Raw genomic sequence first — 20,063 nt, 5'->3', positions numbered from 1 at the left:
CAACCCACAACCCCCAACCTTCTAGCTTGTCCTGTGGATCTGCCTCTGAAACCCAGGACCCAAGAACTCTTTCTCCCCTGATATGGTCCCCGATCCCTAGCCAGTCATTGCTTTACTGAGACTCAGATTTCTGGCTTTTTTTTTTTTTTTAAAGGTCTTCCTCCCGTTCCAGTCTCAACCTGCAAACGTGTATGGCAACAAGTGTTGGCAAGGATGTGACAAATTGTAGCCCCTACCCCTCCTTTCATTGCTGGTGGGAATATAAAATGGTACAGCTGCTGTGAAAAAGAGAATGGTGAGTTCTCAAAGAATTGAAAATAAAACCAGCATATGATCTGACGATTCCATTTCTGGGTAAATACTCAAAAGAATTAAAACAGGGACTAAAATAGATACTTGTACGTTCCTGTTCATAACAGCATTATTCACAACAGCCGAAAGGTGTAAACAACTCAAGTGTCCGTTAACATATAAATGGATAAACAAAATGTAGTACATACATACGATGAACTGTTACTCAGTCTTAAAACATAATGAAGGACTGATACATGCCCCACTATGAATAAACCTTGGAAATACTACGCTAGGTGAGATAAACCAGATGCAAAAGGAGAAATGTTATATAATTCCACTTATACAAGATAACTAGAGAAGTCAAATTCATAGAGCTATTCCAGAAAGTAGAATAGTGGTTACCAGGGGCGGAGGGGGAGGGGGGTTTGTAGGGAATAGGGAGTTGTTGTTTAATGGGTACAGTTTCAATTTGGAATGATGGATAAGTTCTAGAGATGGGTAGTGGGGTTGGTTGAATGTACTTAATGCCACTGAATTGTACATTTGAAAATGGTTAAAAGGGTAGATTTTATGGCATATATATATTTTACCACAATTTTTTAAATGGAAAAAAAGAACTGGCTGGCCAGGACCAGGACCAAGTAGGGATGTCTGTAAGCCATCTACTCTGATGGGGAATCTTGTTCCTCCTCTTCCTCTTGGCCAGGGCACACTTTTCACTCCAGGAGTTCCTGCCACCTACTAGAGGGGAGACAAAGACACCGGCTTTAGGGTCAAAGACACAACAACATCCTAGAAGAAAGCACAGGCAATAATTTCTCTGACATCAGCTGTAGCAGCATTTTCTAGGTATGTCTCCTGTGGCAAGGGAAACAAAAGAAAAAATAAACTATTGGGACTATGTCAAAATAAAAATCTTCACAGTGAGAGAAACAATCAACAAAACTAAAAGGCAACCTACCGAATAGAAGATATTTGCAAATGATGTATTCAATAAAGAGTTAGTATCCACAATATATAAAGAACTGATAAAACTCAACACACAGACAAATAAATCATCCAATTAAAAAGTGGGCAGGGGACAACAGGGTGGCTCAGTCTGTTGAGTGTCCAACTTTGGCTCAGGTCATGATCTCACGGTTCGTGAGTTCAAGCCCTGCATCCAGCTCTCCGCTGCCAGTGCACAGCCCACTTTAGATCCTCTGTCTCCCTCTCTCTCTGCCCCTTGCCCGCGTTGTCTCTCTCTCTCAAAAATAAATAAACGTTTAAAATTTTTTTTAAATCATAAAAATATAAAAACCAACAGGTGGCATAACAATTCTTTTAAAAAATGGGCAGAAAACATCAACAGACATTTCTCCAAAGAAGACATACAGATAGGCAACAGACACATCAAAAGATGCTCAATGTCACTTACCATCAGGGAAATGCAAAGCAAAGCTACAAAGAGATACCATTTCACACCTGTCCAAATGGCTAAAATCAAACACACAAGAAACAAGTGTTGGTGAGAATATGGAGAAAAAAGGAACTCTTGTGCACTGTTGGTGGGAATGCAAACTGGTACAGCCACTCTGGAAAACCGTATGGAGTTTCTTCAAAAAGTTAAAAGTAGAACTACCCTATGATCCAGTAATCACACTACTGGGTATTTACCCCAAAAAAATACAAAAACACTAATTCAAAGGGATTTAGGCACCTCTGTGTTTATTGCAGCATTATTTACAAAAGCCAAATTATGGAAGCAGCCCAAATGCCATCAACAGATGAATGGATAAAGAAGAGGTGGCGGACACACGCAAATACACACAAATACACACACACACACACACACACGCAATGGAATATCACTCAGCCATTAAAAAAGAATGAAATCTTGCCATTTACAACAACAAGGATGGAGCTAGGGAGAATAATGACAAGCAAAATAAGTCAGAGAAAGAGAAATACCATATGATTTCACTCATATGTGGAATTTAAGAAACAAAACAAACTGGGGCACCTGGGTGTCTCTTGGTTAAGCGTCATACTTCTAACTTTGGCTCAGGTCATGATCTCACGGTTCGTGAGTTCGAGCCCCATGTCAGGCTCGCTGCTATCAGCATGGAGCCTGCTTTGGATCCTCTGTCCCCCCCTCTCTCTGCCCCTCCCCCTGCTCATGCTCTCTCTCTCTCAAAAAAAAGAAACATTAAAAAGATAAGCATAGGACACCCTGTAAAAAATGAGAAACAAAACAAATGAGCAAAGGAAAAAAGAGAGAGAGAGAGAAAGGCAAACCAAGAAACAGACTGTTAACTATATACAACAAACTGATGGTTACCAGAGAGGAGAGGATGGGGGATGGGTGAAATAGGTGATGGGGATTAGGGAACGCACTTGTGATGAGCACTGGGTGATGTATGGAATTTTTGGATCACTATATTGTACACCTGAAACTAATATAACATTGTGTGTTAACTACACTGGAATTAAACATTTTAAATGATGCATTTACATTTCCACATTCACAAACTATGTAACCCTGGAAAAGTCACTTAACCCTTCTGTAAAATGGGAAAAATAAACTGTCTAGCAGGGTCATTATGAGAACCAAATTAGCTAAGCCATCTCTAGGCTTAGCCCAGGGCCTTGCAGTCAGTGATGTGCCCTCTAGAGTTCATACAAATGTGAAATCTGTGGGGGCTTGGAAAATTTGTTTCCCACTGGATCCCTGAAGTATGCAGAAAGGAGCTCTGGCAGTACCCGTGTGTGTTTGTATGTCATTTACACCAGCCTCAATTCCCCTTTGTGTAACTGGGGTACCCTCCTTTGCAGGGTTGTTGTGAGAAAGTGAACTTGACATACAGCCTCATCTACCTTGTCAGTAATTCCAAAAGCTAAAACTGTCTTCGGCTGACCAAGACTTCCCACACGTGGAACCTTTACATCCTTCCCCTACTGGGCCACATTTCAACGTTCGATACAGCCAAGAGTTAGTGAGTGCCTCCTATGTGCTCTATTTTAGGTTCCGAAGAATACCAAGAGGGTGGGTTCTGAACACCTGCGGTTCTCATCTGGCCCCATAGCCTCTCACCCCTTCCTCAGGCCAGTGACAGACACCCGCTCTCTGACTCAGCACAGACACCATCACAACTGGTCTCCTTCCTACACTTAGGGATGTGACAGGAGGCAGTGGGACCAACTGCTGAATGAAGGTGGACTTTAGACCCTAGGCAGCCCACCATGGGAGTGCTGTCTGCTGTCAACTGTTGGCATCACACCTCAGAAGCCAGCTCTAGCTTCCAGAAGGGCATCTGAGGTGTATGGGACAGATCTCCCAATGCCCGGATGCTGGCCGCAAATGCTAACTGAGGTAATCGTAGGTCAAAAGTATGTTGTTGGGTTTTCACAGTGGTGATAGATGGATTGACAGGTATATAGTCAAAATGAGATTTTACATAAAAATCTGGTTTGCTGATTTCTCTTGAAAAATCTGAGGACCTTGCAACAAGTGGCCTGCACTCTGACATGTCAAGAACTGGCTGAAGCTTGGGCTTCAAACCTTTTCCTTGGGCACAAATTATACTCTAGCACATTCCCTGAAAAAAATCACCTTAAAGGTGATAGATGCACTTACAAAAGAGATCGCCTTTCTCAGGAAAAAAAATTGTTCTTTCCTGCAAAATGAAAAATGCAGCATCAGTCTAACCAGGATCCTCTGTGCGTCTAGAAACAAACCCAAGGCATGGCAAGCTGGGAGAAACTGAAAAAAATTACACTAAAATAATAAAAATGTTTGTGTCCTTAATATACAAAGGGTGGTTATAAATCAATAAGAAATAGAAAGGGGTGCCTGGGTGGCTCAGTAGGTTAAGCGTCCAACTTTGGCTCAGATCATGATCTCACAGTTCGTGGGTTCGAGCCCTGGGTCGGACTCTGGGCTGACAGCTCAGAGCCTGGAGTCTGCTTCAGATTCTGTGTCTCCCTCTCTTTCTGCTCCTCCCCTGCCTTTCTCTCTCTCAAAAATAAATAGATTGGGGTTCCTGGGTGGCTCAGTTGGCTAACCATCCGACTTCAGCTCAGGTCATGATCTCACGGTTCATGGGTTCGAGCCCCATGTTGGGCTCTGTGCTGACAGCTCAGAGCCTGGAGCTTGCTTCAGATTATGTGTCTCCCTCCCCCACTCATTCTCTGTCTCTTTCTCTCTCTCTCTCTCTCTCTCTCTCTCTCTCTCTCTCTCTCTCAAATGAATAAATCTTAAAAAACATTCATATGTTGAAATCCTAACCCTCAATGTGATAATATTAGAAAGTGGGGCCTTTGGGAGGTAATTAGGTCATGAGGGTGAAGCCCTCATGAGTGGGATTAGTTTCTCTATAAAAAGGACCCCAGAGAGCTCCCTTGACCCCTTCCCCTATACGAGAATTCTACAAGAAAAGTGCCCTCTGCCACCAGAAGAGGATCCTTACTAGAACCTGACTGTGCTGGCACCCTAATCTTGGACTACCAGCCTCCAGAACTGTGAAAAATAAATTTCTGTTGTTTATAAACCACCCAGTCCGTGGTACTTTGTTACTGCAGCCCAAACTGACTAAGACGGAACCATGTCTGCTTGATCCAGCAGTATTTTCAGCAACTAAATCAGTGCTTGGCACACAGAAGGGGCTTGGTTAATATTCATTGACTGAATTCACTAATGAATATCAAAGTCAGGATCAGAAATCAAGACTCTTTGTCCCTAGTCCATTCTGCTGAAATTAATCTTACAGAAGTAAATTTAACAGGTAGCGAAACCGTTAGCTGCCTCTCCTAACACCCATTTTCTTCTCTTCCTCCTTAAATTTTTCAGCATCTCTTGCAGTGAGTGAGTGAGATGTAAAGGCAAGTGTTACACAGTACTTATAGGAAGTTTTCATAAAATAAAGGAGGGGTACGTTCCTCCTTCCTTCATCCTGCTGCCTGAAATGCAGACATAATGGGCTGGATACCAAGCAGCCATATAGACCAGGGGCTATGGACGCTAAGGATAACAAACAAGAGAGATGCAAGAAACCTGGGTCCCCAATGACCACAGTGACCACACCCCCGCCTCTGAATCGCCTGCCTTCAGACTTCTTTTACATGAGAGAGAAATAAGCTTTTATATTTTATACACCAATGGTCTTTGGGATTTTTGTATTATAGACAGAGAAAGCTGAGCCTAAGCGATACGTGGGTAAACCCCCCCACCCCTGGGGAACGTGGACATGAGCTGCACGCTGGCACTCCAGGAACCAGTTCTATAACATAGAGCCAGTGTGGGCTCTATTTGTTACCTGGACCCACCTCCCCAGTCACTGATCCCTCTGGGCTTTGAATCAGGTCCCTGTAAGTCCTAGGACAGTGCTTACGGCAGAGATTTTCCACCAGCGTGTTGCTCCCTCTAACCACAGTCCTTCCTTCGTTGTTCATGTAGTTCCACAGATGCAGGGCGTAGGAGTCATTGAAGCTCAGGTCTTTGTCCCAGACTTCATAGTAGCGCCTCCACTCTGGATAGGAGATGGGGTAAAATCTCTGAGGGTGTAGGAAGGACAGGTTCAAACACCTGAAGTCACTCACCTCCTGGAAGTCTCTAAGTTTGCACCACAGTCTCAACATCCTTGTCATCAAACTGGGACCCTGGTTGCCCCAAATGTCTGAATTGTAGTGTTCGACAAAGTTTTCCATGCACTCCCACAGGAAGGGGTGGTGGGGGAGGAATCCAAATACCCCGTTACTAGAGTACTGAGAAGACTGTGCAGCCAGAAAGTTCTCCTCAGGGATGGGCCGGATGGAGATGACATCGGTGTCCATGTAGATGCCGCCATATTTCCAGATGATGGCCAGGCGGGACGCATCTGAGCTGACGTGGAGCCAGTTGCTCTCCACACTGGCGTTGATCTGCAGGAACACGTGCAAATCAGCCACAGCAGCAGGAGAAAAAGGAAGGGTGTCACAACGTGAGGCCAGCCCACGGTAGCTGAGGAGAAGGAAGCAAGCCAGCTTCTCGAAAATCTGCTTACAAAAACCCAATTTTACAAATTGACCAAACTTACCTCCACCCCAAAATTTGCCTGTAAGTGAAAAGTTTACAGCAACCAGTGTCAATGGGCAGACTTTGCAAGCTTTTAAAGAATTCATGAATTTGGTTTTTGTTTGTTTTTAATTAAAGCAGTAGAATGGTAAAGAAGAAACCCTGAAGGGATTTCACAATAAACCATATGAGCCATTTTCAGCAGGTTGTAGTTTAACCACAAATATGAAACTGTGAAGCAGGAATTTTTTGAGTCCTAGAAATGCTAAAAACTAATAAAGAAAAAATAAACTAGGAAACTATAGAATAGATCAGTATGTATGCTTCTTGAGAAATTGGTAAAAGAATCTTAAAATGCATGCATGCCTTCTTTCACTAATTATTTCCTTTAATGATATTCATTGAGGCCCTAATTTCCTTTAAAAAAATTTTTTTAACATTTAGTTATTTTTGAGAGCCAGAGAGAGAGCACAAGTGGGGGAGGGGCAGAGAGAGAGAGAGCGAAAATCGGAAGCAGGCTCCAGGATCTGAGTTGTCAGCACAGAGCTCAACGCGGGGCTCCGGCCCACGAAGTGTGAGATCATGACCTGAGCCGAAGTCGGACGCTTGACCAACAGAGCCACCCAGGCACCCCATTGAGGGCCTACTTTCAATGTGCCAAGCTCTGTTATAGCTGCTAGGGAGAGAGCAATGAACAGACAGACAAAAATCCCTACCTGGAGGAGATAGATGATAAATAAATCAATACATAATATGTTAGGTGTTCACAAGGACTATGAAGGAAAAACAGCTGGGTGAGGAGGATATGAAAGGGGCAGGGTGGAACACTATCTTACCTTGGGTTTCAGCAAGCTCAAGGGCCCTGAGGTAGGAATACAATCACTGTGTGCAGAAACAGAGAACAGAGTAGTGTGGCCAAAGCAGGGCAGTGAAGGAGGGGTAGGAGATGAGAGCAGAGAGGGGTGGGTGGAGAGGGAGGATGGATCACGTAGACTGGAGTTATCTGAAGACTGAAATTACTTGAAGGTTTAGAAGAAAGGAGTGATGTGACCTGACTCAGTCTTGAAAGGGTCCTCTGTGGAAAGCAGACAGGGGCAGGGCTTGGGAGGCAGCAAGGGCAGAAACACAGAGGCAAGTTAGGAAGGCAGACGAAATGGTCAGATCCTAGGCACACGGTAAAGATGAAGAGGGTCAGGGTGTGGATGGACTGGATGTGGAGGGGGAGAGAGGAGTCGAGGATGACTGCAAATGCTAAAAAAGGGAGCAAAGCAGAAAGTGACTCTAAAAAGAATAAAAAACAATCATTATAAATGGCAATAAAAATTAATCACTATAGACGGCAACCTTCTCAAATGGAATGCTAAAAGTTTGAATAGAGAAAACAAAATAGATTTTTCTGGATTGAAACATATTGATAACATATTGATTAAAAGATTGAAATAGAGACAACTGGATGACCCTAACACTTGATCTCAGCTCAGGTCTTCATCTCAGGGTTGTGAGTTCAAGCCCTACGCTGGGCTCCACACAGAGCATGGAGCCTACTTAAATAAATAAATAAATAAATAAATAAATAAATAAATAAATATTTTTTTAAATAAATTTTGAGAGAGAAAGAAAAACACTAGCAAGGGAAGGGCAGAGAGAGAGGGGGGGACAGAGGATCTAAAGTGGGCTCCACGCTGACAGCAGTGAGCACCACGTGGCGCTCAAACCAATGAACCATCAGATCATGACCTAAGCTGAAGTCAGACGCTCAACTGACTAAGCCACCCAGGCGCCCCAATAAATAAATTCAAAGTAAAGAAAGATTGAACATAAACATTTGGCATTTGAGAAGGTAAACATTCGTTTTTTTTTTTTAAGTTTATTTATTTATTTAGAAAGAGAGGGAGAGAGTGTGCATGGGCAAGGGGCATAGAGAGAGGGAGAGAGAGAATCTCAAGCAGGCTCCACACTGCACTGTCAGGACAGAGCCCAACGTGGGCATGAACCAGGAGATCATGACCTGAGCCGAAAACAGGAGTCAGACGCTTCACGGAGTCACCCAGGTGCCCTGACAAAATAAACATTATTTATTTATTTATTATTTATTTATTTATCTACTTATTTATTTTTTCATAAACATTTTTTAAAACTCTGCTAAAGGGAGGCACCTGGATTGCTCACTGGTTAAGCATCCAACTTCGACTCAGGTCATGATCTCACAGTTGGTGAGTTTGAGCCCCGAGTCAGGCTCTGTGCTGACAGCTCAGAGCCTAGAGCCTGCTTCAGATTCTGTGTGTGTGTGTATGTGTGTGTGTGTGTCTGCCCCACCCCACTCATACTCTCTCTCTCTCTCTCTCAAAAATAAATAAACATTTAAAAAAACACACTTAAAAAAAAACTCTGCTATAGGGGCACCTGGGTGGCTCATTTGGTTAAGCATCTGACTTTGGCTCAGGTCATGATCTCACAGTTCATGAGTTTGAGCCCCGCATCCAGCTCTGTGCTGACAGCTCAGAGCCTGGAGCCTGCTTCAGATTCTGTGTATCCCTCTCTCTCTCTGTCCCTTCCCCACTCACACTCTGTCTCCCTCTCTCTCTCTCTCTCTCTCTCTCAAAAATAAACGTTAAACAAAAAAATTTTTTAATTAAAAAAAATCATTGCTATAAAGCCAAATGAAGGCAAGACAATTAATACTTTGCAGGAATCTTTACACAAATTGTTAACATCACAAAATTGTATACAATTGCTGAAAACCTCATAAATAATAACAGCCAAAATTTATCAAAAACTGTTCCAAGCTCTTTATAATCTACACAAATGCTCAAAGACCGATATTATGATTATTCCCATTTTTCAAGTTAAGAGATAAAAGAAACAAGAAATTCAGTAATTTGTCCAAGGTGAGAGAGGCAGAGGCTGAATTTGAACCCAGCCAGTCTGGCTCCAGAGATCCACTCATTCAAAAAAAAATAAGGTTTTGGTAAAAATAAGTAAAATCGATTATTTGGTAAATTGGTGAGTGTTAGTGAACAGATACATAGGATATCAAAAGCCACACGAAATCACAGGAGGAAGAAGCCTGCCTTTTTGTGGGCATTGGACTAAATCTACCTAAAACACAAAAGCTCCCAGAGGGGTGAGCTCCAGGAAGGGGATTAGGATTCTGACTGCTCATCCCCTTCCTACCTCACAGTACACAACCCCACACATCTTTAAAGGCTACAGTTGCCAAATCAGTGCAGCAAACCAGTAAGTGATGGCACATTAGGTCATCCCCAATGGAGCAGAACATGTCACAGACCAGCACCCCAAAATTATCATGGTGAGATCACTGCAGATGCATGGCTTAGTGCAGTACCCTGCGGGCTCAGATGGGGCAGACACTTAAGGGTTCTGTGTCCCAGGGCCCACCTTGTTCCTAAAATTCAACCTTGTAAAATTGAGGTACAGCTCAGAAGACCCAGGCTGTGCTCTATGAAACATCAGCTCTAAGAAAACATTTATGTCCTACTGAAAGAGATGTTCATGCTCAAATAAGTTTGGAAGATTCTGGTTGAATCAAATTACTATTTCTTTAGTTCAGAAGTACAGAGGCTTTAATCTCTTCATGTATGTGATTAGTCCGTGAGGGAAAATTTTTTTTACAGTGTAGAATGCAGCATCTCACCTTCCAAAACAATTTGAGCAGAAATTTATTTGTGTAAGGAGCGTAACACAGTTTAGGTAACGTTAGTCTAGCCCAGCTGTGGGGAAAGTAGGCCAACAGACTGTTGTTCTTGTTTAGATCTCCTGGAACACCCTCTAGCAGGCTAGCCCTGAGAGCAACAGGGACCTAGCCAGCATGTGCCCTCCAGGGACCCTCTCTGCTGCCAGGGCCTGCCTTCCCAGCCTGTGGCCTGTCCTGCTCCTTCCGAGGGGCCTGCGCTTGTCACCAACTATTTGTTGGGACCCCTGTGCTGGCAGCTGCCGGTAAAATCTCAGTCTGATGAGCTGCTTCATCGCCTCCTGATGAGTCTGAATTTGAGACTTGCAGGCTCTTCAGGACAAGAGATGGGCACCCTGGTTATGGAAGTCACATGGAGTCAAAAGTAAAACTGGCCACTTCCCCCACATGCCAGTTGCTTAGTCCAGTAAATGTCTCCAGATGACAGTAAGTAGGCTCAAATATGTCCTCCACCCAGGAAAGCACACACTCAGTTCCCAGGTGAATGAGGCAGGGCATGACAGGAGTTTTCATTTTTTATATATAAATACTGTAGTGGACTGAATAATGGCCACTCAAAGACCCCAGGTCCTACATCCCAGAACGTGTAAATGTTACCGCATTTGAGAAAAGGGTCTTTGCAGGTGTGGTCACATGAAGGATCTTGAGATGGGGAAATTATCCTGGGTTGTCCTGATTTGGGCCCTAAATGCTATCACAAGTATCCTTTAAAGACAGATGTAAAAAAAAAAAAAATTAAGAAAACAAAACAAAACAAAAAAACAGCCGCATCTTAAACTCACCAAGTTGTCCAGCTTTTCATATGTCAGTCATTCGTCACTAAAGTGGTGAAAGAAAGAAAGAAAGAAAGAAAGAAAGAAAGAAAGAAAGAAAGATGTAGAGGGAAAGTTCACGCACACAGAGGAAAAGGACATGTGCAGATCTCCACTGGAAGGGTTTTCCCTAAGAGCTTCCTTGGGAACTGGGGCCCTGCCAGCATCTGATTTCCATTCGGTGAAATGGATTTGGCACTTTTGGCCTCCATCACCAAAAAAGAACAAATCTCTGTTGGTTTAGGTCACCAAGTTTGTGGTCATTTGATACAGCAGCCATAGGAAACTAACACAAGTACCGCCATAATGGCCTCAATATTGCCTCTTGGCCTGCAAAGCCTTAAGTATTCACTGTCTGGCCCCTTTACAAAGTATTTACCATCTGACATTTGGTCTAGTCTATGATTAGAACTTAGAAAGGACGTTACAGGATAAGCAAATGGTATAATTTTGATGCCAATTTTTAAATTACTTTTTTGTTTTTAAAATAATTAAAACCATACAGAGAAAGACAGATACCATATGTGTTCACTCTTACGTGGATCCTGAAAAACTTAACAGGAACCCATGGGGGAGGGGAAGAAAAAAAAAAAAAGAGAGGTTAGAGCGGGAGAGAGCCAAAGCATAAGAGACTCTTAAAAACTGAGAACAAACTGAGGGCTGATGGGGGGTGGGAGGGAGGGGAGGGTGGGTGATGGGCATTGAGGAGGGCACCTTTTGGGATGAGCACTGGGTGTTGTATGGAAACCAATTTGACAGTAAATTTCATATATTAAAAAATAATAATAATAATAATAATTTTATTTATAAAATTAACTTATTCTCATCACTAAATGCACTCCCAATCCAATCACACTAACACACCTATTATTACTGTGTGCTGTGTATTTTCTTCAGGATTTTTTCTTCCATGTGTTTGGGAGGAAGGGTGGTACATAGGTAAAATAATTACAATTACATTCTAATACAAGTGTATTTATTCCATATTGTGTTGTAGTCTTCATAAGATGTCATGGCTAAAGCCTGCATAGTGGAATCATTGAGTGGTTGTACTATAATTTACTTAAGCGTTATCTGATTGTGGGCCCTCTGTGAGAGAAATATTTAATTGAAATGTTATTTCCTCATTATACTATGTTGCTAAGATGAAGATTACAAAATTCCCAAGAGCTCCTGGCATGTCTTGGTTGTATCTCAATATAACCCAATCTCATATAGCAGCACCCCATCTGATTTTTCATGAGTTCACTATTTACATCATCTTCAAGTTAAATATTGCCTCATTTCCCATTCAAATGCAAAAAACAGTTTAACACAGATGGGTTTAAATAAGTGAAAAATAAGTGATTATACCCCCATAAAAGTTACCAAAACTCATTCATTAAGAATGGTCTCAAGAGAAGCATAGTTCCTAAGAAATAAGGCTGGAAGCAGAAGACACCAGGCTAGAGATAAACGTAACTGAAGTCTCTCCTGTTTGTTTGAATCAGGACTCAACCCTGTACAAAGAAGACCAGGGTCTGGGTTCTGGTCCCATCTCTGACACTGAGTCCTTATGCTCAGTTTACCTATTCAAAATATGAGGAGATTGGACTCATTTTTTGTGGTACCTCCCAACACTGACATTCTAAGATTCTCTGAACACTTACGTGAGTGTACCATGAACGCAATGGTGTGTCTTCAAACAGCCTTTTCATATCCAAAGGGAAGAGGAAAACATTGTCTATGGCTGAGAGGAGGGAAAAGGCTGGGTAAGTGGAGTTTGAGGGCAGCCGTGTGGTGGTGTTGAGACCCTTCATGAAGAACACCACGGGCTTCTCTGGGTAAGTCTTGGCAGCAGATTCCACAGCACAAGAGACCAGAGGCGTTGGCTCCATTCTCTCTGAGGTCTCTATGAACACAATGCCATGCCCATGGCCCAGGAGGGCTTCCGGGTCTTGCTGGGCCTTTTGGGGAGGAAGGCAAGAGAAGAGACAGCTGGACTTCAGGCTGAGCTGGTAGAAGAAGACACAGGCAAGCAGCAGGACGGCCGACAGGAAGAACTGGAGCTCCTTCAGCATGTCTACTCCTCTCTCCCGCCTGCTCCTTTAAATCAACACGGCTAATTACAAAAATACATTCTCCAAACCTGATCAAGAGAGCACATAAGAAAACGATGCATGAATATCACTTCTAAGATTTGATTGTTTAAATCCTCAATGAAATATGATCAAATCAGGTACAATAATATTAACGAGAAAAATGCAGTCACTAGGGTTTATCGGAGGAATTTGAGGACAATTCGAAACAGGAAAATAAGGTAGATACAGGTGGGAAGATGGCGGCGTAGGAGGACGCTGAGCTCACCGCGTCCTGCTGATCACTTACATTCCACCTACACCTGCCTAAATAACTCAGAAAACCACCAGAAGACTAGCAGAACAGATTCTCTGGAGCCAAGCGTAGATGAGAGGTCCACGGAAGAGGGTAGGAAGGGCGGAGAGGTGGTGCGCGCTACACGGACCGGCAGGAGGGAGCCGGGGGGAGGGGCAGCCTGCCAGCCAAGCAGAGCCCCCGGGTCTGGCTGGCAAAAGCAGAGGGGCCAGACGGAGTGTGTTCTGACAGCAAGCAGGACTTAACATCTGGAAGGTTATAAGTTAACAGCTCTGCTCGGAGAGCGGGAAGGCTGGAGGGCAACGGGAGAGAGAGTTGTTGAGGCCTAGATGGCAGAGCTCAGCTTGGCAGGGAACAAAGGTGCTCACCAGCGCCATCTTCCTTACCCATCCCCCAGCCAAAATCCCAAAGGGAACCAGTTCCTGCCAAGGAACTTGCTTGCACCACGCAAACACCCAACACTGTGCTTCTGCGGATCCATCCCTCCCTCGGCGGGTCTGACTCCCTCCCGGTGCTGCAGGGCCCCTCCCAAAGTGGATCACCAAAGGAAAAGCGATCTGAGCCTGCCCCTCCCACCCCTGTGCACTTTGCCAATCCACCCCAGCTAATATGCCAGATCCCAGCACCACGAGCCTGGCAGTGTGCAAGTAGCCCAGATGGGCCACGCCACCCCACAGTGAAACCCGTCCCTAGGAGAGGGGAAGAGAAGGTACACACCAGTCTGACTGTGGCCCCAGCGGTAGGCTGGGGGCAGACATGAGGTCTGACTGCAGCCCCGCCCACCAACGCAAGTTATTCAAGACAGCACAGGGGAAGTGCGTTGCAGTTCCGTACCACTCCAGGGACTATCCAAAATGATGAAACGGAAGAATTCCCCTCAAAAAAACTTCCAGGAAATAACGACAGCTAACGAACTGATCAAAAAAGGATTTAAACAATATAACAGAAAGTGAATTTAGAATAATAGTCATAAAATTAATCGCTGGGCTTGAAAACAGTATAGAGGTCAGCAGAGAATCTATTGCTACAGAGATCAAGGGACTAAGGAACAGTCAGGAGGAGCTAAAAAAATGCTATAAATGAACTGCAAAATAAAATGGAGACAACCATGGCTCGGATTGAAGACGCAGAGGAGAGAATAGGTGAACTAGAAGATAAAATTATGGAAAAAGAGGAAGCTGAGAAAAAGAGGGATAAAAAAAATCCAGGAGTATGAGGGGAAAATTAGAGAACTAAGTGATGCACTAAAGAGAAATAATCTACGCATAATTGGTATTCCAGAGGAGGAAGAGAGAGGGAAAGGTGCTGAAGGTGTACTTGAAGAAATAATAGCTGAGAAACTCCCTGATCTGGGGAAGGAAAAAGGCATTGAAATCTAAGAGGCACAGAGAACTCCCTTCAGACGTAACTTGAATCGATCTTCTGCACGATATATCATAGTGAAACTGGAAAAATACAAGGATAAAGAGAAAATTCTGAAAGCAGCTAGGGATAAACGTGCTCTAACATATGAAGGGAGACTGATAAGACTCATGACCAATCTCTCTACTGAAACTTGGCAGGCCAGAAAGCAATGGCAGGAAATCTTCAATGTGATGAACAGAAAAAAATATGCAACCGAGAATCCTTTATCCAACAAGTCTGACATTTAGAATAGAAGGAGAGATAAAGGTCTTCCCAAACAAACAAAAACTGAGGGAATTCGTCACCACTAAACCAGCCCTACAAGAGATCCTAAGGGGGATCCTGTGAGACAAAGTACCAGAGACATCGCTACAAGCATAAAACCTAAGGACATCACAATGACTCTAAACCCGTATCTTTCTATAATAACATTGAATGTAAATGGACTAAATGCGCCAACCAAAAGACATAGGGTGTCAGAATGGATAAAAACACAAGACCCATCTATTTGCGGTCTACAAGAGACTCATTTTAGACCTGAGGACACCTTCAGATTGAAATTGAGGGGATGGAGAACTATTTATCATGCTACTGGAAGTCAAAAGAGAGCTGGAGTAGCCATACTTATATCAGACAAATTAGACTTTAAACTAAAGGCTGTAACAAGAGATGAAGAAGGGCATTATATAATAATTACAGGGTCTATCCATCAGGAAGAGCTAACAATTATAAATGTCTCTGTGCTGAATACAGGAGCCCCCAAATATATAAAACAATTACAAACATAAGCAACCTTATTGATAAGAATGTGGTAATTGTAGGGAACTTTAACACTCCACTTACAGAAATGGATAGATCATCTAGACACACGGTCAATAAAGAAACAAGGGCCCTGAATGATACATTGGATCAGATGGACTTGACAGATATATTTAGAACTCTGCATTCCAAAGCAACAGAATATTCTTTCTTCTCGAGTGCACATGGAACATTCTCCAAGATAGATCATATACTGGGTCACAAAACAGCCCTTCATAAGTATACAAGAATTGAAATTATACCATGCATACTTTCAGACCACAGTGCTATGAAGCTTGAAATCAACCATAGGAAAAAGTCTGGAAAACCTCCAAAAGCATGGAGGTTAAAGAACACCTTACTAAAGAATGAATGGGTCAACCAGGCAATTACAGAAGAAATTTAAAAAATATATGGAAACAAACGAAAATGAAAATACAACAATCCAAACGCTTTGGGACGCAGCGAAGGCAGTCCTGAGAGGAAAATACATTGCAATCCAGGCCTATCTCAAGAAACAAGAAAAATCCCAAATACAAAATCTAACAGCACACCTAAAGGAAATAGAAGCAGAACAGCAAAGACAGCCTAAACCCACCAGAAGAAGAGAAATAATAAAGATCAGAACAGAAATAAACAATATAGAATCTAAAAAATACTGTAGAGCAGATCAATGAAACCAAGAGTTGGTTTTTTGAAAAAATAAACAAAATTGATAAACCTCTAGCCATGCTTCTCAAAAAGAAAAGGGAGATGACCCAAATAAATAAAATCATGAATGAAAATGGAATTAGTACAACCAATCCCTCAGAAATACAAGCAATCATCAGGGAATACTATGAAAAATTACATGCCAACAAATTGGACAACCTGGAAGAAATGGACAAATTCCTAAACACCCACACACATCCAAAACTCAATCAGGAGGAAATAGGAAGCTTGAACAGACCCATAACCAGTGAAGAAATTGAGTCAGTTATCAAAAATCTCCCAACAAATAAGAGTCCAGGACCAGATGGCTTCCCAGGGGCGTTCTACCAGATGTTTAAAGCAGAGATAATACCTATCCTTCTCAAGCTATTCCAAAAAAATAGAAAGGGAAGGAAAACTTCCAGACTCATTCTATGAAGCCAGTATTACTTTGATTCCTAAACCAGAGACCCAGTAAAAAAAGAGAACTACAGGCCAATATCCCTGATGAATATGGATGCAAAAATTCTCAATAAGATACTAGCAAATCGAATTCAACAGCATATAAAAAGAATGATTCACCATGATCAAGTGGGATTCATTCCTGGGCTGCAGGGCTGGTTCAACATTCACAAATCCATCAACGTGATACATCACATTAATAAAAGAAAAGATAAGAACCATATGATCCTGTCGATGCAGAAAAAGCATTTGACAAAATTCAGCATCCTTTCTTAATAAAAACCCTCGAGAAAGTCAGGATAGAAGGAACATACTTAAACATCATAAAAGCCATTTATGAAAAGCCCACAGCTAACATCATCCTCAATGGGGAAAAACTGAGAGCTTTCTCCCTGAGATCAGGAACATGACAGGGATGTCCACTCTCACCGCTGTTGTTTAACATAGTGTTGGAAGTTCTAGCATCAACAATCAGACAACAAAAGGAAATCAAAGGCATCAAAATCGGCAAAGATGAAGTTAAGCTTTCACTTTTTGCAGATGACACTTTTGCAGATGATATTATACATGGAAAATCCGATAGACTCCACCAAAAGTCTGCTAGAACTGATACATGAATTTAGCAAAGTTGCAGGATACAAAATCAATGTACAGAAATCAGTTGCATTCTTATACACTAATAATGAAGCAACATAAAGACAAATAAAGAAACTGATCCCATTCACAATTGCACCAAGAAGCATAAAATACCTAGGGATAAATCTAACCAAAGATGTAAGAGATCTGTATGCTGAAAACTATAGAAAGCTTATGAAGGAAATTGAAGAATATATAAAGAAATGGAAAAACATTCTATGCTCATGGATTGGAAGAATAAATATTGTCAAAATGTCAATACTACCCAAAGCTATCTACACATTCAATGCAATCCCAATCAAAATTGCACCAGCATTCTTCTTGAAGCTAGAACAAGCAATCCTAAAATTCATATGGAACCACAAAAGGCCCCGAATAGCCAAAGGAATTTTGAAGAAGACCAAAGCAGGAGGCATCACAATCCTAGACTTTAGCCTCCACTACAAAGCTGTGATCATCAAGACAGCATGGTATTGGCACAAAAACAGACACATAGACCAATGGAATAGAATAGAAACCCCAGAACTAGACTCACAAAAGTATGGCCAACTAATCTTTGACAAAGCAGGAAAGAATATCCAATGGAAAAAAGACAGTCTCTTTAACAAATGGTGCTGGGAGAACTGGACAGCAACATGCAGAAGGTTGAAACTAGACCACTTTCTCACACCATTCACAAAGATAAACTCAAAATGGATAAAGGACCTGAATGTGAGACAGGAAACCATCAAAACCCTAGAGGAGAAAGCAGGAAAAGACCTCTCTGACCTCAGCCGTAGCAATTTCTTACTTGACGCATCCCCAAAGGCAAGGGAATTAAAAGCAAAAATGAACTACTGGGACCTCATGAAGATAAAAAGCTTCTGCACAGCAAAGGACACAATCAACAAAACTAAAAGACAACCAACGGAATGGGAAAAGATATTTGCAAATGACATATCGGACAAAGGGCTAGTATCCAAAATCTATAAAGAGCTCACTAAACTCCACACCCAAAAAACAAATAATCCAGTGAAGAAATGGGCAGAAAACATGAATAGACACTTCTCTAAAGAAGACATCCGGATGGCCAACAGGCACATGAAAAGATGCTCAACGTCGCTCCTCATCAGGGAAATACAAATCAAAACCACACTCAGATATCACCTCACACCAGTCAGAGTGGCCAAAATGAACAAATCAGGAGACTATAGATGCTGGAGAGGATGTGGAGAAACGGGAACCCTCTTACACTGTTGGTGGGAATGCAAATTGGTGCAGCCACTCTGGAAAACAGTGTGGAGGTTCCTCAAAAAATTAAAAATAGATGTACCCTAAGACCCAGCAGTAGCACTGCTAGGAATTTACCTAAGGGATACAGGAGTACTGATGCATAGGGGCACTTGTACCCCAATGTTTATAGCAGCACTTTCAACAATAGCCAAATTATGGAAAGAGCCTAAATGTCCATCAACTGATGAATGGATAAAGAAATTGTGGTTTATATACACAATGGAGTACTATGTGGCAATGGGAAAGAATGAAATATGGCCCTTTGTAGCAACAGGGATGGAAATGGAGAGTGTTATGCTAAGTGAAATAAGTCATACAGAGAAAGACAGATAGCATATGTTTTCACTCTTATGTGGATCCTGAGAAACTTAACAGAAACCCATGGGGGAGGGGAAGGGAAAAAAAAAGAGGTTACAGTGGGAGAGAGCCAAAGTATAAGAGACTCTTAAAAACTGAGAACAAATTGAGGGTTGATGGGGGGTGGGAGGGAGGGGAGGGTGGGTGATGGGTATCAAGGAGGGCACCTTTTGGGATGAGGACTGGGTGTTGTATGGAAACCAATTTGACAATAAATTTCATATATTGGGGAAAAAAAAGAAACAGGAAAATAATAATTCATTCTTTTGAGTGACCCATAGAGCAACAGGCATGAAGAGCATCTATACATGAGCTATTGTAGAAATTTCTCTGGGGGCGCTTGGGTGGCTCAGTTGGTTAAGCATCCAACTTCAACTTAGGTCATGATCTCACGGCTCATGGGTTCAAGCCCTGCATCAGGCTCTGTGCTGACAGCTGGGAGCCTGGAGCCTGCTTCAGATTCTGTCTCCGTCTCTCTCTACTGCTCCCGCTACCCCCTCTCTCTCTCAAATATAAATAAACAATAAAAAATGTATAAAATAAAAAGGAAAGAAAGAAATTTCTCTGAAGTTTACCTCAAGTTGTCTAGTTTCAGTTTGCAGGCCTTCAGAAAAAGGGGCAGTTTTAGTTCTCAGTGATTCCAGGTCAAGAGAATGGGAGAAAACTGGAAACCTTCATTTGGAGAGTCATAGCCAGGCATTTGAGGAAACCAGAAGAATTCAGGATCCAGCCTGATTTTATAGGCAAACAAACATTCAGATTCAGAACTAGAATCTAACATCTATGAAAGGTGTGTTGTTGAAACTTAATTTTTGTCCCTAAAAGCACCCTCGTTTCTGTTGAAGGTAGCAAAATTAAAATTAATTCATTTGTAAAATAAGTCCATTTTTTAACAAATTTGTCCTACTTATTTACATAAACATAGCAAGAATAGTGATTGACCATATGTTTTTAAAAATGTGCTTTGCTCAAAGTTTTTATAAGGAATTTCACATTGAACTTTTATTTTTCTATATTAAATATAATTTACTGGGGCACCTGGGTGGCGCAGTCGGTTAAGCGTCTGACTTCAGCCAGGTCACGATCTCGCGGTCCGTGAGTTCGAGCCCCGCGTCAGGCTCTGGGCTGATGGCTCAGAGCCTGGAGCCTGTTTCCGATTCTGTGTCTCCCTCTCTCTCTGCCCCTCCCCCGTTCATGCTCTGTCTCTCTCTGTCCCAAAAAT

At 42.4% G+C, this 20,063-nt stretch overlaps 1 protein-coding gene and 1 long non-coding RNA gene across 3 annotated transcripts; one reads left to right on the top strand and one right to left on the bottom strand.

Moving 5' to 3' along the window:
• The first annotated feature begins 159 nt into the window (after positions 1-159).
• Positions 160-4,081, top strand: LOC123611515. 2 transcript variants are annotated; one of them, XR_006718705.1, is made up of 2 exons: positions 160-295; positions 3,299-4,081. It is a non-coding gene; the product is annotated as an uncharacterized LOC123611515 (long non-coding RNA). The 2 variants fall into 2 exon arrangements; XR_006718706.1 differs by having other exon boundaries at positions 3,109-4,081.
• A 1,289-nt stretch (positions 4,082-5,370) lies between these two features.
• Positions 5,371-12,909, bottom strand: A4GNT (alpha-1,4-N-acetylglucosaminyltransferase). The gene is made up of 2 exons (XM_045503526.1): positions 12,499-12,909; positions 5,371-6,192 (listed from the first exon to the last, which is right to left on the bottom strand). Exons 1-2 carry the CDS (start codon positions 12,907-12,909, stop codon positions 5,578-5,580), a joined length of 1,026 nt encoding a protein of 341 aa, XP_045359482.1. The 3' UTR covers positions 5,371-5,577.
• Between the last annotated feature and the right edge of the window lie 7,154 nt (positions 12,910-20,063).

This window comes from Leopardus geoffroyi, chromosome C2 (genome assembly GCF_018350155.1).
Source record: "Leopardus geoffroyi isolate Oge1 chromosome C2, O.geoffroyi_Oge1_pat1.0, whole genome shotgun sequence".
NCBI classification, from domain to species: Eukaryota; Metazoa; Chordata; class Mammalia; order Carnivora; family Felidae; genus Leopardus; species Leopardus geoffroyi.
Note: the sequence above shows the minus strand (reverse complement) of the source record. Positions and strands in the feature narration are given on the sequence as shown.

What these genes read in the sequence shown, in the direction of transcription:
- A4GNT (XM_045503526.1), bottom strand. Translation starts at nt 12,909, where the DNA reads ATGCTGAAGGAGCTCCAGTTCTTCCTGTCGGCCGTCCTGCTGCTTGCC. An exon ending in TGCGTTCATGGTACACTCAC is followed by an intron (nt 6,193 to 12,498) that starts GTAAGTGTTCAG and finishes GTGTTCCTGCAG; the next exon opens with ATCAACGCCAGTGTGGAGAG.